Raw genomic sequence first — 25,753 nt, forward strand, 5'->3', positions numbered from 1 at the left:
GCTAAAGCAATGGACAATTCTTATTGTAATTGTTGTTTTTTTTGCTAGTTATTTTTATCCGCAAAAAGGCCGTTCTAAATATAGACGAGTTTTTATTATTATACACTAAATATTCCATAGAATAAAACGCAACTCTACAGGGTGTTTCAAAGTATAATAACAAAGTAAAATAATTTTAAAATTTATTGATCAACTGTCAAAGTACATATTTCAAAAAAACTATGCTAATAAAAAATTAAATAATAATATAAAAATATTTTTCTCTGCGAGGAGACAGTAAATCATATAAAACGGGATTAAGTGAAAATAACCGGAATGTCAAAATATATTACATACCGAGAAAATCGATCGAGAAAAAAAAGTGTCACAGTAGACCTAAAAATATCGTTTTAGTTATTGGTAAACATTGAAATTACAACATAAGTAATGTACAAAAAAAAAAAGAAAACAAGTCTTTTATGTTGTAGCTGACGTGTTTTTGATTCAATCAAAGTATACATATATTGTGTGTTATCTATTTAATACTGACAGTTCAAAAAAATCTGTCTTAATTTGTAAAAAATGGAAAAGGGTAAAAAGCATCCTCATCAACTGAAGGAAACCATTCTAACAATTAATGGCACTAAATACTGCAGGTTTAGTTAGAAATAGAAACTACTAGAATAATAGATTTGCAGAAAGTATATAAAGTAAAGCTTCATTCAGAACCTCCCAATTAGTGGTTTTAATTTGCGTAGAAGTTTGGTCACCTATTTTTAATGTAAGCATCCTGAACGTCATAATTAGTGGCAGTAATTTTCAATTAGTCGAAAAAATTAACAAACTTCTGACTTTTCCACTAATTATACTTCAAAATTTGCGAGGATTTTGGTTAGAAGTTAAAAGTTATAAGCTAAATATTATGCTTTCTCTATGGATACAACAGACTACCGCAAGCTGTTGCTAGGATATTTTATTAATTTAAATCATAGATAAATGCAACAAGTTTAGATTGGAAAGCCCGTAAGAATTTTAGGTCGCGAAATTATTTTCGGTCGCGACCGTTATACGCGATCTGGCGCTGCTATAGCGGTCGCTAAGAACAACGGCAAACAAAAACAGAAGTAATTTTCTCTTGTCAAAGTCAGAATATTCAAAAATCATAATAATCTTTCAAAATCTAAACCGCTCTCATTAAAGAAATTCCGAAAAGTGTTTATAGCGTCCGTTTTCAAAGTAATTATTGCTATCTTGTGAGTTTAATTCAATTTTTATTTACTCGAACCGGTGATAATTGTGAAAAAGTGGCATTAAAAACTTAAAAAGCTGTGCTGTGAACTGTGAACTGCAAAAACCATCGTGGATCGTGGCATAACGTCGTTTTCCAATGTTTCATAGGTATGACGCATATATGAGCGTCCTTATATAAAATAAAGTTTCTTGTATGCAACACACTGTATTTTATTTATAAAATTAAACGAAAATAATAATAAATTTGAATAAACTATATTTGACGATATAATTCCGGAAAAAGCCGAACCGCTCCGAAATTTTCAAAAGTTTTGGGTCGCGACCGTTGCAAGAATAGCGCCAAATAGTGTTTACATTGTCCTTATGGGCACTTTCCAATCTAAACTTGTTTCATTTATCTATGATTTAAATTGTTTTTTTTTAGACATTGTGAATGATCGTAAATTAAAAAGTATAAAGTGTAATGGAAACCACTAATTTATTCCACTAATTGGGAGGTTCTGAATGAAGCTTAACGCTTCTGCAAATAAACGCTATGTTATACAGGGCCGTCTTAAATAAGTGCAAATGATTTAATTGGTACAAAAGATTTTTTTGAAAAAGAAAAATTGTTTACTAGCGGTTAATATACTTTTTTTATAAAGCTCTACCACACCGAAAATACAACTGCATTTATTTAAAAAATACCCCACACATATAATATGTTTCATGAAGTAAAAGATGATTTATAAATTTATAATAGAATTACTAAATTTAAATTAACATAAGGATTCAAAATTTTCATTAAGCTATCTCCACAATTATAACATTTTTCATTACTAGGGTTTTAAACAGTAGATAACGTAATACCTGTACAAACACAACTGGCATAAAATAAATACATAACAATAAATAACGTTTACTTTAACTAAAAATACATATAACTGAATAAAAGTTACTTTTGCACTATACTGGAAAATATGTATATATGTTGCGAATAAAAATTAAGTAGAACAATACGGATGTATTAGCACAGATTCGTCTATAATCTGGTGGCATTAATCCCGAAACACTGGCCTTATAATAGAGTTCAAAATTTAAAGAAAAAAAGCACCAAAATATCTTTGATCTAGATAAAAGTTTTTTATCTAGATCCCAAAGTCCAAAAATAGTTTGAGAACTACTGATATAACTGGTAAAAACATAATTTTCAGTGGTTCTCAATTTGTACCCAAAAACAATTTCTATATTATTTACTCCACAAGACAGAAGACTCCATTTTTTTTTGAATAACAAATTTCGTAGTATCTTTTACTAGAAATAAAAAACGTATACTTGAGGTATCAGTCCCAAAGCACTGATCTTTTAAAACAATACTAGCCCTGGTCACTTTATTTCCGTGATCTGTACTTTAATCCATACGACAGAGATAAATATATGCGACCTGTTGACAGACAGAGAGACAAAATAAAAAGCGGCATACAGTGTTGCCGGTTCGTATGAGAAATAAAATAGTAAACGAAGGTAATATACCTAAGCTATTCAATAATGCTTATTTCTTAACTTTTATCTCTTTAATACATTTGATTTTTCTTGAAGCTGTCTACGTCACTGTCTCAAACGTTAAAATCCAGACCACGCAGTTTATTTGATGACCAGATCGTTAGAAAAAACAGTGGTACCTACTAAACAGTCCAACAAAGTATGAGAAACACTGATACATCTGGAAAAACTAGAAAAGGCACACGAAAAATGTATGATCCTCTCTATATTATATTGAACAGAAAACTATTGATTTTTATATCTTCTTTATAAACTGTTTTACTAGAAATCATATAATAAAGGCTTCTTTTTTAACAACACACTATCTTAGTATCGTCTAGTAGAAGTAATAAAATATAATCTGTGGTATTAGTCCTAAATGTACCTTTTAATATAATTAAAAATAGCGCCAAAAAATATCTTTAATCTAGATTTACCCGTGGATCTCAAACAAATTTGAAAAAAGTTTGGGAACCTCTGATATATCCGGAAAATTTTAATTTCCAGTGGTTCTCAAACAGTACTCAAGTTTACTAACCTCTATATTGTTATACTGGAGGAAAACCTTTTGAATTGTTTTATATATTTTGTTAAACCATTTCACTAGAAGCCAAATAAACAAGGCTCTTTTTTTAACAACTCTCGTAATATATCTTACTAAATGTAACAAAACTTAAGAACAATAATTAAAATAAGTAAAGCTTTTAGGCTGCATCAAGTGTATTCGTCTATAAATCCTGATAGACTTTGATTTCGTCATAGTTTATTGGTGTGAGATCGCGAGGTTTCCTCGAATATTTCAGCCCTATCTCGTCAGCTACCTTCTCTATGATTTTTAGAGTATAATCCAGTTGTTCTTTGGTATGTCCGGCCGACAAACAAATCCTTATTCGGCCTTGAAACAGCGGTGTAGCTGGATAACCTACGCCTACAGTAGCGATCTTTTCCTTGATCAGCGTCCTAACCATAGCCCTAAACACCAAAAATAGTCTATTTATTACATACCGAGTAGGAGTATATAGTTGCGAAGTGTGAAACAGTAGAAAAAAGAAAAATGGGAGAAGACTAGTAAGGGTAATGGAAATACGTAAAAAAATAAAGTCCTCCATAAGAAGATCTAAAAAATAAAAAAGTTATTTTTTGTAAACACTGCTGCGTTAATCCAACGGAGACCAACTTGTCAGCAGTGATTTACTAATAAACAAATTTGCCCAACAGACAAAAAAATTAGTCAAGTGCGAGTCGGACTCGCGCACGAAGGGTTCCGTACCATTCATTATCTATATAACATTAGACACTATATTATTATAAACTTTTTTTCCGATTTAGCTGAAATTTTAAATGCGCGTATAAGTAATTTAAAAAAAAATGAAGAAACGCATTATTAAAATTGTATTAATCAATAATAAATATGTAAAAAGTAAAAATAAATATGTAAAAATTAAAAAAAAAACGATTAAAAAAAGTCCCCTTGACTAGGATTCGAACCTGCTTTACTACGGCTCCATCGTCATAGCAGCGTAAAGTCCTAAAGCTTTAACCACGCGGCCACCGAGGACTTGAAAGATTCTATGTAAAACTATGTAAAATTCTTACTTAAAAGATAATGTTTAGTGAAAGTACTTTTTTATTTATAAACATTTATTTAATTCTGTTTTTAGTATTTGTTCTTATAGCGGCAACATAGATACATTATCTGTAAAAATTTCAACTGTCTAGCTATTATAACGGCTCATAAGATAGACCTATGTGACAGAGGGACGGATCGACGGACAGCGAAGTCTTAGTAATAGGGTTCCCGTTTTTACCCTTTGGGTAAGGAACCCTAAAAATTCTGAATGTTTCGGGAAATATATCTCTTCAACAGATACGACTATAAAAACCGTTGACGTTCTGTTAAAATCACATTATATATAGCTAAAATAAAAAAAAATTCAAACTTTCTGCATATGATTATTTTTTAATTTGATTTTAATTTTTACTTATGTAATGTTTATTTATGTCATGTTCATTAAATTCAAAAAAGCGATAACCATACATTACTAATCTCTACAGATGCCTGAGCAATACATTTATTTTTATTAGGCTGTATTAGAACACAATAGATCTTTAAGGTCGCAGTGAACCTTACTCATTAGGCTGTATTAAAAAAGCCTCTTTTATTTTCCGTTTAGAAGCTATCGCTTCTTTCATATTTTTTGCGTTGTTAAAATCTACCCTGTGCTCTGTGTCCCATGAATGCTGACAAATCTTAGATTTGTGAAAATCGCCCTATCTTAAATTAATCTTTATGTTCTTTAATTTGAACATTTGAGGGTGTATTGTCAAAATTTTATGATATTTATTTTATTACTTAGTAAATGCTTTTATGAAAAATCCTTACCCAATTTTCGAGTAGAAGTAAACTAAAATAGGTACCACAGGGGAATCATCATTTCCATGGATGATAACTCCTATTTGTTCCAACCTCATTCGAAAATATCTATAAAAAAAGATTAACAAATCTGCTTAAATATACAAAAATGTTTCTCATTTCCACTTTTAAAACTATACATATACATACAATATTGTCCTACTTCATAGACAAGCCTCTTTGACATTCCACTGAATAAAAACAGATTTTTTTGTCGCGAAAAAAAAAAATCAAACAATATGAAAAATAAATACAATGCTTCTCATTCCTTTCTGTTTTTTTTCTATTCAGAGTATGGAGTGTAGAGATGAGGAGAAATATCTCTTATGGAACTTTATTTGAAAAAATGGGAAGAATAAGGGTTCACCAAATAACCACAGTGGCGCTAATGACACATAAATCTAAAAAAATGAAAAGTAACCATAGATAAGAGAATAAAAGTAACATAACCAAACATTCCCCAAAAAGCTTTGTTTTTATTTTTTAGAATATAAAACAATTATTTTTATATATTAGAGGCCCAGTCTATTGCTGCTGAATAAAAATCGAAAATTTATTGCATGTGACATGAAAATAAAATTTGTATTTTTTTGAAACCCGCGCCTTCACGTCAAATATTTATCTCTTTTGAATAATTTCCTGTTATAAAAATTTTCGGCGCGTATTTTAAATTTCAGATTTTTGCAACAGTAGCGCCATCTTAAGTCTTCCCTTTTTTATGACCATTTTTTAATGCACAAACATATTTCTCCTTACCTCTACACTCCATAGTTCAGAGTAACACACATACTACACTAACCTAACTTGCTAACCTGGTATTCCTTGCCAAAGTCTCTATCCTCCTCTGGCCTTCGTTGGTGCCGTCTTTTCCCATGAGTATCTTCAAAACGCTTATGATTTGCGCCGCTAGAGGAGGCGACATGGCCCAGGCATGAGAAGATGCAAAACTGTTTTCTCTCAGGTACGATATTAGTTTCTAAAACGTTCACGCAAGGCATTTTAAAATTGTTTTAGGAAAATATGGTTATGAGTTAATTACTTTTGATCCCGCTATATACCCTCCGGCGCTGCCAAAGCTTTTGGTGAAGGTTCCCATGAGAATATCAATGTCTTTGGGATTTAAGCCGAAATAGTCGACGATTCCTTTACCATGTTTACCCATCGCACCTGAATTAATAAAATATTCAAGAAATAATAAAATACAGGGTCGCTTTTATGTATGGAAAAGGAAAAAGTAAAAAGAATGGAAAAGGTAAAATATAGAAGGTACCGCAAAAAGTCAAATATAAAAGTTACAGGATTTTTAAATATCTATTAGCGAGTAATAAATTTAAGTATACAGGGTCGTTCATAAAGTCGTGGCACATCAAAGTTTCATTTTTTTAAATAGAACCCACTGTATATTATTACATATTTCAATTCTTCCTTCAATTCTAACCAAAAAATGAAATAAACACAATGTACTTCAAACCAACCATTTCCGAGTTATTGACTTTTGAAAATATCACTTAAACAATTCAATTTAATTAATTTCGATGTGTTTGGTTTGATTTAATGATGCCATTCTACCGAAATTGTGATACTGTTGTAATGGGTTTTTAAATTCCTATTAGCTATAAGTAAATTTAAGTATACAGGGTCGATCATAAAGTTGTGCCACATCAAACTTTTTTTTTTTAAACGAAACCCCCTGTATATTATTGCATATTTCAATTTTTCCTTGAATTTTAAGCAATAATCGTAATACACAATGTACATAAATTGAACAATTGAAATGTTAAACAAAAATTTTGTAATTTCCAGATTTGATATACTCTCATTTTATACATCTACTAGCGTGTACCAGCGACTTCGTTCGCGTCGAATCATTTGTAATAGTGATAATAAAGCAAAGCAAGAATTTCCATTAACATACAAACTAGATAAAATTTTCTCACATTTATGTCAGCATGAGAAAAAACAATATGGCGATATTATTATATAATTGGTAATATTTGAGGGGTAGTTTCATCTAGTTGGAATTTGACTTTCGAAAAATCCGTTTGCTAAAAATAAGCTTTTTACGTCAAGCAGTTTAAGCAGAATCGTGGTTAAGAAATTACCCAACTTTCTGGAATACCCTGTATGATTTTTCAAGAAAATTCAAAATATGTAAAAGAACCAAATAAATTATGCTTGTCCAAGCGTTTTCCCGAAAGACTAACCGTTTTTTAAATAACAAATATTGTATTATTTGAGGGGCGTTTTCACCCTCTTGGAATCTGAGATTCGAGAAACCCCTCCTTATCGAACCTCTACACGCCACAGTCAATCCGTTTGCCAAAAATCAGCTTTAAACGTCAAGCAGTTTAAGCAGAATCGTGATTACTCAATGGTCATATTTTATGAAACACCCTATATAAATTTATAAAAAACAACAAAATAAAATACGTGTTTAAGAGTTTTTCCGAAAAACTCACCGGTTTTTAAATAAAAAATATTTGAGGGATAGTTTCACCCCCTTAGAATTCGAGTTTCGAAAAATCCCTTCTTATCGAACCTCTACATCGTAAAGTCAATCTGTATTCCAAAAATCAGCTTTTTACGTCAAGCGCTTTAAGCAGGATCGTGATTTAATCAATGACCAGATTTTTCGAAACACCCTGTATACATTTTTTAAAAATCTTAAAATATGTAAAAAAACAAAATAAAATATACGTGTTTAAGCGTTTTTTCGGAAACTTGACCGTTTTTTAAATAAAAAATATTGTAATATTTGAGGGGTGGTTTCACCCTCTTGGAACTGGAATTTCGAAAAATCCCTTCTTATCGAACCTCTACACCCTAGAATCAACCTGTATGCCAAAATTGAGCTTCTTACGTTGAGTGGTTTGAGCAGGATCGTGATTAATCAGTATATCAGTCACTTAAGGATTTTATATATTAGTATAGATAAATGCTAACTTGAGAACTAATGTCAAATATTATTAAGTATCACAGTTTCGGCAGAATGGCATCGTTAAATGAAACTGAACATATCAAAATTAATTAAATCAAATTGTTGAAGTGATATTTTCAAAAGTCAATAACTCGGAAACGGTTGGTTTGAGGTACATCGTGTGTATTTCGATTGTTGCTTAGAATTGAAAGAAGAACCGAAATATGCAATAATATACAGGGGGTTCCATTTAAAAAAATAAAACTTTGATGTGCTACGACTTTATGACCGACCCTGTATACTTAAATTTATTACCCGCTAATAGATATGTATAAACCCTTTAACTTTTATATTTTATATTAGCGATGGGAACTATCGAACGAATTAGACTATCGAATGGTTACTGAATGAATGATTTCAACTATCGAATGGTTTTATTCGAATAAAATCATTCATTCATTTGTAAACTAAAGCATATGTGACAACCTCGCCGTGCGACTAAATGGTTATCGTTGCGCCACGACTATCGAATGTTTTTGATAAATGAAATTTAGTATTCGTTTGATTTTTGTGTGCGTCAGTGCATTATTAGTTCTTCAAATTTTTATAACTTGGCCTTGTAAATACTATGCTATTTTGCGTTTATTAAAATATTTAAAATACTAAAATAGTAGTTTTTTTTTAATTGACGATTGTGTGCGAAGTGGTCAAAATTTTTCCGAAAATTTGTGTGATTTTCCGTAGCCCGATCTTACAATTATTTAATTTTATATGGTATATTATGGTTAGGTTAGATTGCATTTTTTTTAATCGGAAATTTTGAGAAGTAGCAATTTTTAAGAGAGCTGAGATCAACTTACAATTAATTTTAAAAATACATATTTGTATTTTAGATGTTTTAACAATATGAATTAGTTGAACTTAATAATCATATTTAAGTAATGTGGTTAAGTAAATGGTTATCGAACTCAAATTTTGGGGTGAGAAAATTAAATTGAAAGTTTTACACGTGCCAATTTTAAAAAAAAGTTAACAATGTTTGTATTTTCTTTATGCTAATTCTCTTACATGTGGTTTTTTGCGAAGAAATATTTCATTTATTTTTTAAAGTAAATGCCAGCAAAAGTAAATATATTATTTTTAAATAGTAATATAAAGTAATAAAAAGTAATATAAATAATTTTGATTTCTAATTTTTTATTTATATTTTCCTTCCATTACACTGCAGGCTTAGAAAATTAATAAGTCTTTATATTTCATGATTTTAAAATTTGTTGTTAATATAACAAATTAGTTCTGTAATTATTATTATTTAAAAAACCAACGTTGCCACATAGAGACTATATTATTTTTAAATAGGATCTAATATAAATACTTTTGACTTCTATTTGTTGTTTATATTTTGCTACTACTTAAAAAAGATGTTTATATTATTAAATGATTGTAAATTTTGTTGTTAATAGGTATAACAAATTATTACTGTTATTTTATGAAACTAAATAAAAAGATAAAATAAAAATTTTATCAATGTATTAAACCAGTCTTTGCTTAATAACATTAAAAATCATTTTCCTACATCCAAAATAAAAAGTATTATTGCAGTGTAACAACAGAATATATTAATAAAAAAATGCAAAACATATATAGACATACTATCCCTAACTAACTAATGCTAAAGAATAATATTCTTTGCTAATACCAACTAATACGAATATATGGCAACAGCGCCCTTCATAATATATTTTCTGTGTAAATCCTATAGCACCTCAATAAAAAAAATAATGTGTCCTTATCTTTATTTGACTCCGCAAAAACATCAAAGATGCCGGCTTCTTTCATAGCATTGCCACCGACCGCTGTCGGGTTTCTAGGAAAGAAACCTACGTCGCCGGACGACAACTAAAATCCAGTTTATATTTTATTAAAATCGATCCTGACGAATAAATGAATTTGATAAATGAATGAATTTTATAAATGAATGGTTTTTGCTGCCGAATTACTAGAATACAATATTTCAAGGCAGATGACGCATCTATTCGATATTTTTTATTCGAATAGTTTTCAACGAATGTTTTCTTACTAGCTATCGAATTATTCGAATGAATTGCAACTATCGAATGTTTCGATAGTATTCATTCGATAGTTCCCACATGGTTCCCACTACTATTTTATATATAAAGTTTTTGCGGTACCTCCTTTATTTTGCCTAGTGATGTTAATATTTCGGAAACTTTTGATTGTTGCAGGAAATTTCCGAAACTTTTACAATTTTACATATTTTTTGTTGTGATACAATGAATAAATTAGATAGACATTTGATACCAACATGTAAGTGGAAAAAAACAATAAATATAATATTAGTTGTTATATTTTTAATAAACAATACATAACTCCTAAAAGTCATAAACATAATATATAACAAAAATTATTTGGTAACATTTGTACTTTGTACATAAACCATGAACTATGACTATGAACTTAAAAAAAAACAAAAAAGCACGAAATATTAATTTAAAAACGTAAAACACAAATAACTGAATTATTCTATTCCGGAATACTTTCAGGCGCCGAGCTGGTCCCATCTTCATAGGGGATTATAGTAGTAGTAGTAGTAGTAGTAGTAGTAGTAGTAGCAGTACTGTTTTCGTCAGTTTTTATTTCAAAATCAGGTATATTTGATGTAACATCTGGTTCTGATTCTGAAGGATGGACCTCTACCTCTACGGGTTCTAGTGGTTCTGGAGAAGTTTCATGTTGTTGCATATCATGTTCCACATCCACTTTTTGTTTTTGTAATAATAATTTATTGTTATGAGCTACGAACATTATTTTGCCGGCTCTTTATGCAGTTAAGCGATTCTTTTTTTAGTATGGATAAAACTGTAAGTACTGAAACTTCTCTCAGTGGCTGCAGATGACGTTGTTAAAGACAGCAGAGCAACAGCTAAATATTTCTACTGAGTATTTTTACATATTGCTTGCCACCAACTTAGACAGTCTACATTTTTAACTGACATCCAAAAGTAGTCGAGAGCCCATAAACCCGATTTGGCGCAATAATTTGTTACATCTGTAAAAATGGCTTCTTTATTATTGACAAACTGAGGACGTTTGTTGGTGATATTGTTGATAAATTCTATAGCGGCTATGTGTTCTTCATTGTTAAGGTGCTCTCCCAGGAAACAGAGGATTCGCGGAAATAGAGATTCGCGGCAAAATGCATTATTTTAAGAGCCATACGTTTTCTATTTTGTAAGGCGGAGAAGCATTCTTTTTGTTCTGATTTAAGAATAGGCATACTTGATACACTGTCGTTAAATTTTGGCTCAATGTCTTGAATTTTGAAAAGAAATTTCTTGCAAAATTCGGATTTTTGCGAATATTCGCGATTTTGGGACCAAACATTTCGGAAATTTCTGAAATTTCCTGCAAAATTCGAATGGAAATATTCGCTACCAACATCACTAATTTTACCTAATAATCGACCGTTTCCATACATAACAGCGACCCTGTATACTAATTAAGAATTTTTGCTAAAAAAATACACAATAATAATAACAGCTTACCTATACTATGGGCCTCGTCCAAATACAGGTAAGCTTTGTACTTTTTCTTCAAGACAATAATTTCAGGTAATCTCACAATGGTACCTTCCATACTGTAGATTCCTTCAACAACTATCACAATTTTTTTCCACGGTTTGAAGGCACCTTTTGGTTGGTTCGGTTGGCCAAAATAGATGGCCTCTTTCAGGAGTTCCTCCAGATGATTCACATCTTTAAAGAAAACAATAAAAATATTATTTTAAAATTCAATAATAAAGGACGGTAGACTGTACAAAATTTATCAAAAGTAATACGAATGTGAAATTAAACCTAAATAGTTTTTTTAACAAACGGCTTGGTTGGTTGATGGCTATGAAATGAAGATGGCTGTCATTTTATATGTAAAATAATATGGGGAATGTTATCAATCGTCATTTCACAGCCAACTGGACTTGTTTTTTTTAGATCATACTGTATTTGTACAAGATCAATAATTCATCTATATTTTCTTTCTAATTATTGGCACATAATATTTGAAAGGACTCAATATAAATTTAAATTAGCTCAATGCCAAGTTTGCTGGCAAGAAATAAGCCAACCAATTATAACTTTGATATTTTAACAACTAGGAAGCTTAATTTAAACCGAATATCAGCAGTATTTACTAAAAAAGTATAAGGTTTGATCAACCATAAAAATTATTTATAAAAATACCCAAATCTGTGAAATTAGACAACAAAAATGTATATTTTAAATAACGTCATAGAGAAAAAAATATATTTATTACCAAAATAGAATATAATTATTTAAATTTTTAAAGCTTATCTTATTTTTAATTTTATATTGTTATATTAACGGTCATCCAGACAGTGGCGAAACTCAATAAACTTTTTTGTTGGTCTTATCTACTATTTTATCTAATGGTGCAAGTATACACTTGGCGAGGCGACCCGAGGCGAGACAAAAAAGGACGTTCCTAACCAATAACAATGTACATATCGTTCATTTTTTTTCGCGCCTCGGGTCGTCTCGGCGAGTGTGTACTTCCAGCATAACAGATTAGAATTTTTTTTGAATTTTTTAGAAAAAATTCTAAAGCATAACAGATACGCTCACAGCTTTATTTTTTTACCTAAATTTAGTCCTTTTTTAAATCGGTTTGATTATTTTTTTAACCTGTTACATTTTTTGTTTATTTTATTTTTGTAACTTTTAAATGCAGTTACTTATTACATCCCCTTGTATTGACGCCACGCTACGCCGCTGGTTTCAGATGAAAAAAGCGCTAATAGTTAATATTTTATAACTTTATCAGATAATTTTGTTACTGATGTATCTTACCAAATAAAAAGCAATGACTAAAATAACTTTTAAAATGTTTAAATTATTTATAGAATTATCTATGAATAAAAACGCGTTAAACATCGCTCATATTTTAGAAGGATTAACACATTAATACCCAAGATAAGCTTATTTGTTTGGGTTTAATACCAACTTAATGAATCTATTTTGAGAATGTTTTACTGGAAATTAAAATTATAAACTCACCATTATGTTTAAACACCCTCACTGTCGCCCCCGGTAATCTGATGCCCCAAATCAAACTGGCATGGTTCTTTTCATCACTGATCACAAGGCACCCGGGTTCAACCAATGTAGGAATGTTCAAAGCGTTAGTTGCATAGCCCATGCCACAGGTTATAGCATCGTCCACGCCCAAATACTCAGCTAATAGTTCTTCCAGTTCATTGTGCAGTGGGCAAGTACCGTACTGAAGCCTTGTGCCACCCGTGCTTATTCCATAATCGTAGATTGACTTGATAGCCGCCTCGGCACAGGGGCCCGAGGCTTCAGCAAAGCCCAAATAGTTATAAGAAGCTAGGTTAACACATTTTGTTTCAGTTCCTGTCATCCTGTAATGAGAAAAAAAGTTTGGTTTGGTTTGGTGCAAAATTTGAGGATTTTTTTCCAAAGCATACCTACAAAATATACAGGGAGTTTGAATTTTCCGTGAACATTGAACAACTAAGTATTTTTTGAATCAAAATAAGCTAATTGCACACACTTTACCTCTATAGTTAAGTGCTTAAAATGCATAGTAGTTCTATGTCCACTAGGGTGGCTCAAAAATATTGATTTTTTTTTTCACTATAATATACTCTGAAAAAAAAGTTGGTAGACACTGGTAGACACAATTTCCTGCAAACATGTGAGACAATATATTTTTTCCAAATAGTAGATATCGAGATATGCATTTTTCTTTCTAATAAGGAAAAAATAGAAAACTGAAAGGCAGAGGACCTTCCTATTAAAATTAAGAGCTCATTTTTTTGATTACTTGGATTAAAATCCAAATGACCACGGAATATTGGGACACCCTATTTACGTTATGATAGAAATTTAATTTTGAATATCTCACTCAAAAGTCCATCCATTATCCCTGGTTATTCTGTCTTTGAGAACTACTTCGCTGCCCGGAACACTACATATCGGGTGATTCCAACAATCTTTCACTCTCCTATATACATATCTCAAATAGAAGGCAGAAAATCTACAAAAGAAACATACAAGTCTTTCCTATACATTGTTAATAACAAGTTACCTGTCGTATAAGGGTGGATACCCAGCTCGACCCTTCTCTTTAACCACTTTCGGTGGCCGTAGCAACTGACTTAAAAATCCTAACAGCATAAGAATGTAAAAACTTATCTGGGTCAGAATTGCGGTGATTAAAGTCGGTGGTTCAAAAGATTCTTTCAGTACTTTTGTACTGGGTTTGTGTGTTTCATTAGAAGTTTTCTAGAAAAAAAAACAACAAATTATTTTGAACAATAGTACATTGTTTAGGAGGATATAAAACTTTTTTATGGTGAATTTTTACGAGTAGTAACATAAATAGAGCGATAAAACTAAAGAATTACGCGCATAGAATATATTTCAGGCTAAAATATAATTTGGTAATAATTTTTTAACAAACTAAAATACTTACGGAATTGAGTTTGCCATTTATGACGCCGTTCATCTTATCTATTCGTTTGAATCGCTGAAACCCAATTCAAGATGTTCATTTAAACAATTAAACTAATAAAAAACTTTCTGGCATGTCTAGCAATAAATGAAATCGGTTTGCTTACATTCAGTCCTGAGTTTTGGCATTTCGTTTTGATGTATCCATTTCCGTTCTGGGTTAGTGTAGATCCGTTAGTTTCTAGGCCCATTATGGCGCGATTAATTTAATAAATAAGAGGATAGTTAATGTATAAAAATAAAAATAAAACGCCAAACCCACTGGCGAGGATATAACCTCACAAACACGCAACGCCCAGTGTGTTTTCGCGACTGCGACAGGGAAAAATCGTGTTCTTTTCGCCGAAAACTGTATGTAAACTTAAACTTGTGCGCAAAGTGTTTGCGGTATGCGGCGTTTCAGATTGGTCGCGCGACCTTCGAATTATCAACGAAAAAAAAACGATAAAATTAACAACTTTTAATTATATTTCGACACTTTTTCGATTTGTTATAGTTAAAAAGTTAATTATGTCGATTTTCTTTCAAATATTTCGTGTATTTCTATCAAATATAGAAAGCACATCAAAATGGTATCAAAATGTAAACGAAATTTTATAGATTTGTTGTCATGGTAACGCATTTGTGAATCATCAAATTGCAACGTCAATGCATTTTTTCACAGTGGCGCAGTATTTTGTTTTTCATATAATTTCAATTAAATCTATTTAAAACAAACATCAATTAAAGCATTTAAAACGGTATTTAAAAGTATGATCTCTTTTAAAAATACAAAACGAAATTCGATAAAAGGAAATTCACACGAATGTCAAGTTCAAGTGATCTTAATTACGTAATTTTCTAAACATTTTTTATCGCATCGCAAAATATGAGTCACTTTTGTATACTACAAGAAGCTGAAATTGATTAGGATGTATTTACCCCGAAAACATATTCCAAAATTATTGTTTTTTTTTGTTTAAGCTAAAAAAATAGAAAGTAATGAGTTTATTATTTAGCGGAATAGTACGTCTATGTTGGCAGGTGATTCATTGTTTCCCCTCTCTGAATCCCGTTCTAGGCATACCAACGTTGCCAAATGGTTAAATAATAAATTAAATTTATTTTAAAAATTTAGTTTAAATTAACTGATGATATTTGGAAAAAAATAAGTGTGGGCGAAACTGTGTATTTTTTTCTATTGAACGTTTAAGAGATTTTATGTTGTCTTTTTATTATATGGTTGTAAACAGTAATTTAATTAGGTGCATGACATTTGGCATTAATGTAACTTTGGCAACTGTGTCGCTTGTTGGATATCAACGGGAGACGAATCCAACCGGCAAATCAAAAAACCATCGTTCAAGAACCAAATCGCTACTGAAACGGTATCTAAGTGCAAGAACATCCACCCATTTCTCTTCGTATGTAATTAAGAGCGTTTACTTGACGGTTTTTAATAAGAGGCGCGAGTGAAACTCATTAAAAATGGATCATTTGAAACAATTCGAGCCCCCGAGATTCGACAGCGAATCCCCAGACGATTTCGAACATTTGGGGCACGACAGCAGCCCCCTGCAAGAATTTAAACAGCATACAGAAGACCTTTTGGGGTTAAAATCGTCTGGCGAGGACACGCATGAACGCCACGAAAAAATCGATAAGCAGGAAAAGAACGAGTTCAACACCGCAGCAGGAGACAGTTTATTAGACCAACCCCTAATACCACAAAAAATGGAAAGTCTTGTTGATCTTAATCCAGCCCCTTTTTCCAACAGGAACGAAAACGAAGAGAATATAAACAGGTTTTTGAAAGATATGACTGATCCTTTTGCCAGTGTTCAGCCACAGGAAGTGTCATTTAACGCCAGCAATATAAATTCGTTCTTGAATAACGAAAGAGGCGGGTTAAAAGAGCCCCATCACGATGAAGTACTGGAAAAATACTCGGACAGTGAGCCTGAAAGTGATGAATTTAGATTCAACAAGCCTGAAGAAGTTAAAAAGTCTGTCACTGATAACGTTGTTCCTGCACAAACCAAAACAGAAACTTTCAAGGATATTCCTGAGCTTCCACATAAAGACTACGAAGAAATATTGAAAGAAGAACCAAAACAGAGCAAGGTGGAACCAGTCAAGGAACCAGAACCAGTGAAAATTCAGCCAAAAATTGTTCCAGAAAAGAAACCAGCTGATCTTCCTGCACCTCAGAAAACTGAGGTGTGTGCCAAGAAACTTCCTGGACAGAAATTCACAGACGCTGAAGCATTATTCTGTAAAATGGGGTTGGGTAAGTTTATTTTATCAATATATTTGCACGCATGCATGCTAACATTTAATTTGCATGATGTAGGTTTATATGAGGGTATTTTTTATCTTTCACCTTGAATCTCGGTTAGAAACAATAATTAGGGATAAATATTTACTCTATTTTATTTTTTTGAATTTGCAACACTGTTTGCTGGGTATTTTTATATAAGCATATTTGCATCAGAACTCCTATGCTAATCCTTTGTATCTATTTTGTTTACTTACCTCATTTAATGACTCATACTTGTTTTCTAAAGAATGATTTCAGGCTATAGAAATTTGCTTTAAATACTGAATCTCTCAGAAATAATAATGATTAATAATTATTTAATGAGTGGATTTAGTTTATATTCATAATTAAGTAAATAAAATGAATTTATTTTCTATTTTATGCGTAGAAGAGAGATATTATGCCTGGTTTATACAACATACCTAGTCGTGATCATAATCACAATAATTTTAAGGTATTATCCCTACAAATTCTGTTTAATATAGATAATTTGGTTTAAGTAACTATTTTCAGAGGTTTGGATACTTTCAAAAATAATAGATCTTTTTTTGAAAATCTTAACTCCCTGTATATTTCACACATCACAATGAACTATTTTTGATGCTATGTTGATTGTTGATATGAAATTAAATCATCGTTTCTTATACAATATGATCGAAAAAAACGGCGTCAGCGACGGCTATGAAATTAAGATCGCTATCATTACATGTAAAATTATACGGGGAATATCATCGATCCTCATTTCCAAGCCAACTGGACGCCGTTTTTATTATATATTTATTAAGATCGGCAAAAAAAAAGTTTTTTAATTTCACTCAAAATTAGCTATTTGGGTCATAAATGACCTAAATACAAAATATTTTCATGGTGTCTGTCTGTCTGTCCGTCTGTAACACGATAACTCAAAAACCGCTAAACCGATTTTAACCAAATTTGGCACAAAAATACTGTGGCACCCGAGAATCTGGCCATTAGTTTTTGATGGGGGTGGTGGTTGGTAAGGGGGTATGGAAGGGGGTTAAAAATTTAAAAAAATCGTAACTCCAAAATTACAGTAGCTAGCGAAACGCGGTTTTCAATTTAAGATTAGGAATAATATTTGCAACAAAATTTGTAATAACATCAAAATCAGTCAAAGTCGCAGTTTTTGAGATAAAAAAAATTGGAAAATTCCTTTACTTTGAAACTAAAAAAACTGCCTATCAACTTTTTATTAACATATTTTAGTATGGGCGGCTATACGTGTCTCCCGGCGCCAATTTTTTTTTTCGTTCATACAGTACTTAGATATTAAAAAATGGAAGCTAAAATTTTAAATGGAAAACTGAGCTTTTTTCGAAAGTGTGATTCCACCTCTATAAGTATATTAATATACTTTTTATTAATACCCTGTAAACTTTTTTTTTGTTATTTTTATCTCTCAGTTGACGTGTTATTGTTTTCAGTGAGGTATTTGACGTGGCCTTTCAACGATGATTCTGTTAATCATCAATTTGGGCGTATCTCCACCATATTAGGTCAAAGTACCACTCATTTGAGTATGATTCTAGACTAGACCATTCAAATATAGACTCATAGTTATCAATAACGATACTTAATATTATTTATCTTTTAAGTCATCCCCAGTTATGTGCTTGTCCTTTGCTCTTGGAGCAAAGTATGTTCTGTATCTAAGCATGCAGAAATATACATTGTTGTCTACATATAATTAAAATGGCTAAAATTGGAATATTTTCAAAACTTGCTTTGTGATATTCCTTGATTATAAAAGCTTACTAAGAGCTATTAAATTGAAGGATTTTAAGGATATGTTTGAAAAACTGTAGTTTGAAATGTCCGTTTGAGGACTCCATTCGGGTACCTCTATCCACGTGCCGAGTTTGGTTCCAATCGAATCGACCCATAATTAAAGAAAATCCTGATGATTTCGTCCATTTAGAGGCATCGATTCGAAACGTCGAGGGCGTCATCCTGTAGCCCGTCCCCAACAATGCCGAAATCGACCCACACTTTTCTTCATTATCAAATCCTTAGTCCTACCCTGATGAAGATGTAAACGAAACGTCTCGTCGTATCCAACTTTGCAGGGTAGGACCTTGTGCACCGTCGCTCACATAGCCTACCCACCAAATTTGGTCGCGATCGGACCACAGAATTTAACGGATCGGACGACATTAACTTTTGACGTTTCTTACGTCAAAACTAACTGCCACAGTGACACGTGCTGTACGCTCAAGTTGGTCTTGGTCTAATATATCGAAATACCAAATTTCATTTAAATCGGACGATTCCTTGGCCATTGATGATGGGGTTTGGTTTGTTGTACGAAACGTCTTCAAAAATATGAACCCATACCGAGTTTCAGCACAGTTTCAGGTCCCTAGCTCACATAGGGCCCGATTTTTTCGATCGTTACCACTTTTCGTGACGCGTGTCGTGACTACATACAGCTCGTGTGTCACGGCCTTGAATCTTTATTCCCAGCGCGCGTAAAGAAGTTTCACTTCAAAAATGATTTATCGTGGTTCTTATGCCGGGCGACAAAAAGTAAATACGATTTTGAGACAAAAACATGACAAAAAATGGGGAATTTTGACAAGGCAAACATGAGACAAATTGTCCACACCGCAAGGACAAAAGTACAACAAAGTCAAAAGTTTAGTTGTTGCGAATGAGTTTTATTAACCATGTGTGATTTCACTGGTCTCGTACTGTTGGCAGCACACGCCATCCACACTGCACCGACAACTTATCGCAAAATATACGAATAAAACATAGACAATAGAAAAGTCTCCGAATTTTGAAACAAAACAAAAATAGGAGAAATGTATTGGATTTGTCGCAATTTTGTCGTAAAACATGAATGTTTCTGTCTTGTCGTTGTTTTGTCTGCTTGGTCTAGACCCGGAATTATAAGTCACCCTGTAGATATGAATAGGCATATCCCCCAATGCACGACGTTATCAATAATTCCCAACCTTCAATTGATTAAGGAAGCGCAAGCGCATCTTTGGTTCCCTAGACACACATGCACCTCTAAACTCGAACATCTCTAGTTGTTCAGTTATAAAGAATCGGTCATAGTACGATATTTTCCGGTACTCTACAATTAATACACGTTTGTTTTTCACTAAACCTTCGCGAATTCCATCTCTTTTTCTATCGTTTCCGACCCCTGGCATCTGTCAAACGCGCGCCACCCTCTCGATTATCGATCGTAGCCAGCCCAGTCCAAATCGAAAAGGGCAGCTATGGTGGACGAAGTGAAAAAGGTCGCCAACGAGGTAGTGGACGAAGTTTTGAACGGCGTAGGCTCGGAACTGAGTAGACCCAGCAATAAGGGCGAGAAAAAAGCGAAGGGAAGGTCACTGTTGTGCGTCATGTTTTGTCCAAGTAGGTATCACAATTCAGCCCTTGAGTATAGCATGAAATGCGTTTTTTTGTATACGTAGTAATGGTGGTTTTAATATCGATGTACACTTGCATCAAGGTTGGACCTTGAGCCTTGATTGCGATGGATGATTCAAAAAGCAGGTGCTTGCGGCTGTGCGTCGTTGCGCCATGTTATCTAATTGAAATTAGTTAAAAATAATAAGGGTTTTGTTGAAATATGTATACTGTGGTGTTATCGAGGGTTGGAGAAGGGGTATATGCGCACAAAACTAATGGCGTTCAGAAGAAAACAAAGAAATGGAATGTTATAAAAATTAAAAGATAAACATAAAAAAATGGGACAATAATTTTTGTAAGATGTAAATATTAAAATAAACCATTATTTTTCAAAAATTTAATCTATTACTGTAAAAATATACAATTCTGATGGTGTTAAGGTTGGGAATTAAGAAATTTTCAAGTCTAATGAAGTTTAAACCTTTAGTATGTATTAGTAGTTTAGTAGTATTTAACAGTATAGCTGATTTATTTTAATAAACATTTTTTAGATTGATTTTAATTTTTTTTTTTGCTTTTGATAAATTCAAATCGTCAACTCAATAGAAAAAAAAATGTTAATGGAAAATAACAAAAATTTACCGAACTTACTTAAAATTAGTTAATTAAGTACTGCAAAAGAATCTAACAAGCTCAAAAATAATAAGTATTAGAATTAATTACCTGTCATGCATTCAATTGTTTTTCATGATTCAAAATTGTTTTTCATGGTATCGTGAAATTTTTTTTTTTCAAATAGTAGATTAAATTTTTCAAAAATAATCATGATATTGTCAAAAAAATTGAAAAATTTAGGAATTTACCGAGTAGTTTACTTTAACCGTGAATATCTTTTGAAGGAGTGGGTTTATCTAAAAATTGTAAGACCTTTTTTGTAGAGCGTTCAATTCTGTATAACATGTGATTGTTATGGCTGCGAGAGAACAAGATCGAGAGAAAAAAATATATTTGCAAAAAGTGGAAAATTTTATGTAATTTAAATGGGAAACGAATCGTCTTTGGGGCAAGGTTTATTGTGAATATTAAGGGTTTACAATGGTCTGTTATTTTTTAGACAATAAACTAAAAATTTAGAGGTAGTCGTGAGAGAAATGATAAACTTTATAAATAACGGCCACCCATAGTCATAGACACAAACCATAAAATATGTAAGTAGATGATTTTCTCGAAAATTTGTTGAAAATTGTTGAAAGAAATTAGAATATTCTTATTGGAAACCGATGAAAACCTCTTCAACTGTGTTGAAAATATAAAATATGATATGACTAAATATGTAGTCGTATATATTTTTTTCCAATTTTAATAAACTTACATTGTTCTTCTTTTAGAAAATGAGCTTTAACTAGTTCTAATTGAATAAATACAAAATTATTTTTGTTGACTAGGCAAATTTCTGTTCAAATATTTACAAAGATTATATTTGTCTCATTTAAAAATTTCCTATCATTATGACTTGTTGAAGTTTTGCCACAGTCTACTTATTTCAACGATGTCTTTGTTTTCTTATATGGAATAGTACCACATTCGTTACAGTGCTAGCTTTCTTGTTCGCATTTAAAATAATAATTACGTTACTTTTTATGCACTTTTTGATAACCGTATGATCGAAAAAAAAAACGGCGTCAGCGATGGCTATAAAATAAAGATCACTGTCATTTTATAACGGGGTTGAAAATTATTGAATTAATAATATCGCTATTAAAAATAGGGGTTGAAGGCTTTATGGTAAAAGGGTGACAATTTTTTAGGGTTATGTTTTTTTAATGCCACAATGCCACATTATAAAAAAATTAAAAAAAAAATGTTGTCCAAAAAATTTAAAAAAAAATTGGGATGGACCATCCTTTATCACCCTTATAAAAAAATAGATATTCTATTTTCTATTCTATTTACTATTCTCAGACCTACTGAATATTTGTACATATTGTTACGTTTTTCGTAGGTTCCGTGTGGATAGAAAGTCACAATTTATTTAAACACTATTTATTTAACACTAATTAACAAAAACAATAACGGTAAAAGACTTAAAGAACTATTTACAAACGATTTATGACTATTATTCTAGAAAGAATTTATTTTGAATTTTAGCGCGTCAACTGTACTCGTCTATTTATGTCTGCCCTCTTTACGCCACAGCCGCCGGCTTTTATACCCACAGCTAAAGTTTTCTCTAATAGTCCATAGATCGTTAGGTGCATAGAGAAGGTTTCGATTGTTCTCGTATATACTACTCCATTCCAGTGGAATTCGATTCTACTCGAAACTTCGAATGAATTATTACGGTGTCGCGCATTATTCTTTAATGTGATGTTAAGGTCATCTGAGGGCGGGATATAATAGTTAGGTTAGGTCGAGTCTACATGGGTCCGCAACAATATAAAATTTCATCAAAATCGGTTAGGCTGTTTCGGAGGAGTATGGTCACTAAAACTGTAACACGAGAATGTTATACAGGGTGAGTCTTAAATAAGTGCAAAATGATGTTAAAAATCGTGCATTTTCTGTTAAATTTTCTTGTATATTTTAGAAAACTTTTTAGAACTGCCTGTTACCGCAAATTTTTGGTTCCTGCACTAAAAGGGATGTAAATACAGAAACAATTCGGTGGCTCTCAAACTTTTTTAAACGGCAAACTTCAATAACTCGTTTGTTTTGGACTAATTTGAAAAACGGCGAAGAGAAAATATATATGTTTCTTTTATCGAGATATACCATCCCTGAAAATATTTACACTTATTTAAGACTCCTGTATATTAGATTATATCGGGAATGTCATCGGGAATATATCGGGATCGTCATTTTCTAGCCAACTGGACGCCGTTTTTTTTTCGATCATACGGTATTATCGTATGTAGATTCTTTTAATACTCTTTTGTAAATAGCTTTCTGTCAAACTAACACTAACCTAACACCTTCTTTTTTCCAGATACATGGTTTAATCCAGAACGGTTAAATCCTAAAGGTAAGGACACTAACCCATTTAAAAAATCAACTCTTCTGCATGATTGTAAATTTTTGTTTTGGCCATGCTTAGAATTTTTAGTTTGACTATGGGTGATTTTTAGAGAATATCGATATTTTATTGTACTAAACTCGATATTTTTAATTCGATACATTGCATATTAAACTTAGACAAGGAAAGAGAGGGGACAGCTAAAACGCATATTCTCCAGTGAAAAAATTTTGAGGCCAAAATTTGATCGGCGGCCATACTTTGTGGACAAGATTTCGAGGTGACACCAAGCGAATTTTTATGTTTTTTGTGAATACTGTTTTGTTTTAAATTTATAAACTGTGTTGTTTAGTATGTGGTGAGATGTTCAGCGTATGGCTGCAAAAGCTGAAGCGAGAAAAAAATGACTGGAATTACATTTTACTAGGGTTGCCAGATGGACAGTGTATAAAAGTAGGACAATTGTACAAAAAAGCCTGATTTTTGATAAAAAAGCCGGACATTTCTTTACTTATTAAGCATTTACACAAGCTTATAAAAGCTTTGTTCGGGTTCTTGTTATTACAGATTCTGAACAGTCCTAGAACTGTGATGCATATGCGCAGAAGGAAATATGAAGACATTATTTCATTTGCGCATGCGCTGCAGAGTTCTAGGACGGTTCAGAATCGGTAATAACAAGAACCCGAACAAAGCTAAAATTTCAATAAAATTATTTTCTTTTTTTATCTTATACACTAATGAACCGGTCTTGGTTTGATTTTTATGGTTGACCGGTTGCCGGTTTGCTGTTGCACTTTGCACTTTTTAGTATTATAAAAATCGAAATTAATTAACAATTTTTCGTAAAATGGAAAAAAGCCGGACATAAAGATAAGCCGGCCGGACATTAACAAATTGCCAAAAAAGGAGGACATGTCCGGCTTTAGCCGGACGTCTGGCAACCCTAATTTTACAGGTAAAAGTTGATACACAACTTGTGCTATGTAGGCATAAAATGTACATTTTTTTCATTATAGCAGTAAAAATATGTAAAATGCTTTTAATATGTCTTGTACCACATCCAAAGCCAACTATTTTTATTAATTCCAAGTAGTATTTTCAATATCCTATATTATAATTAATGTTTGAAACTATAAATAATGCTACTCAGACATGATTTCTCCAGGGGCGTAGGGTATTATAATCAGAAAAATACAATTTCTGCAATAAACATTTTTTTATATATTTTACATGTAAAAAAATGTATAAAGTATTGTTATCAAATATGTAAAATAATAATAGTCAACTATAAAAAAAACATGACAAATTTTGGATATAAAAATCTATATGTATAGTTGTTACATAAAACTTAAATTTACCTACCAAGATTTGCTGGGGGATTAACTTGTGGTAGGGTACTTGTTACAATATTTTTTTAAATATCCTTTCAAAAAATTTGCTAGTTTAGGTGTATAATAATAGTTTCAGTGAGTAATTAAAAAAAATTTAAAAATAAATAAATAAAATAACACAAAGCTTCTAGAATTGTTTTTTTTTGCGGAAAATTCGGATATTCTTATGATTGAAGATAACAAATATTAAAAATTACATTATTCATTGAAACCGTAGGCAAGTGTGAAGGGGATTGCCTAGATTCATTATTATACCGTATGATCGAAAAAAAAAACGGCGTCCAGTTGGCTTGTCGATGCCATTTCTCTCAGTCTTTTTTCGATGTCATTTTATATAATTTTTATGTCATTTTATATGTATGGGGAATGTCATTACCGATCGTCATTTCCAAACAAACAGGAGGCCGTTATTTTTCGATCATACGGTATATATGTATATACACGTTTAAAACATATATATTTACATTATTTTTTATTTAATTATACATTATACACACGTTAATAAATAAATAATTGTCTTGATGATCAGTTCACTGTGACTGTTAAATAAATGTTGCATTATCGGCTTAGATATTCTAATATTATAAAGGTGAGACTATAAAATACAAAATTGTATGTGCATTACTCAAAAATAAACGATATATTAGTTAACGTTTTAATAAATATTTTTTATCGTCTAGGTACAAGCTAATTTCTTATGCTACGCCATTGGAGAATTTCGTGTGGTGACAAGTGGCTTCACTTTCAGCTGCCGTGTTACCTGTCCCCTCTCTTTCCTTGTCTAAGATATTAAATATTTTAGATCGATTATTTGTTGGATCGTACATCCCTACTTTCATAACATTTTTGGTTATTGTTGGAAATTTCATAATATAGATCATAGCAAATAAACTTTTTGTCACGTGATAAGCTTGACCTACACAGCGTTGCCTACTTTTACATATTCTCTTTTAATCAAAATATTTTAGGAAACAAACATGAATTATAAAAAATGTCTATACCTA

The 25,753-nt window shown here is 31.6% G+C and overlaps 2 protein-coding genes across 4 annotated transcripts in view; one reads left to right on the top strand and one right to left on the bottom strand.

Moving 5' to 3' along the window:
• Positions 1-2,487: 2,487 nt before the first annotated feature.
• On the bottom strand, positions 2,488-15,222 carry LOC115890972 (serine palmitoyltransferase 2). Of its 2 annotated transcripts, XM_030911342.1 has the most exons (10): positions 14,761-15,219; positions 14,616-14,669; positions 14,229-14,425; positions 14,046-14,177; positions 13,175-13,539; positions 11,648-11,857; positions 6,204-6,331; positions 5,977-6,140; positions 5,135-5,233; positions 2,488-3,723 (listed from the first exon to the last, which is right to left on the bottom strand). In XM_030911342.1, the coding sequence occupies exons 1-10, from the start codon at positions 14,842-14,844 to the stop codon at positions 3,480-3,482; spliced, it is 1,677 nt and encodes a 558-aa protein (XP_030767202.1). In that variant the 5' UTR covers positions 14,845-15,219; the 3' UTR covers positions 2,488-3,479. The 2 variants fall into 2 exon arrangements, with proteins under 2 accessions (XP_030767202.1, XP_030767203.1); XM_030911343.1 differs by lacking the exon at positions 2,488-3,723 and having other exon boundaries at positions 5,964-6,140; positions 14,761-15,222.
• Positions 15,223-15,944: 722 nt separating this feature from the next.
• The window catches only part of LOC115890962 (reticulon-1-like), a 42,907-nt gene continuing 33,098 nt past the window's right edge, over positions 15,945-25,753 (top strand). The window contains exons 1-2 of one of the 2 annotated variants that reach the window (XM_030911331.1): positions 15,946-16,922; positions 23,329-23,364. In XM_030911331.1, the coding sequence (XP_030767191.1) occupies positions 16,121-16,922; positions 23,329-23,364 (838 nt within the window). In that variant the 5' untranslated portion in view covers positions 15,946-16,120. Of the gene's footprint in view, positions 16,923-23,328; positions 23,365-25,753 lie in introns of both variants that reach the window. The other variant, XM_030911332.1, reaches the window with a different exon arrangement.

Source organism: Sitophilus oryzae, unplaced genomic scaffold, assembly GCF_002938485.1.
Source record: "Sitophilus oryzae breed Bouriz unplaced genomic scaffold, Soryzae_2.0 scaffold_942_pilon_pilon, whole genome shotgun sequence".
In the NCBI taxonomy this organism is placed as follows: Eukaryota; Metazoa; Arthropoda; class Insecta; order Coleoptera; family Curculionidae; genus Sitophilus; species Sitophilus oryzae.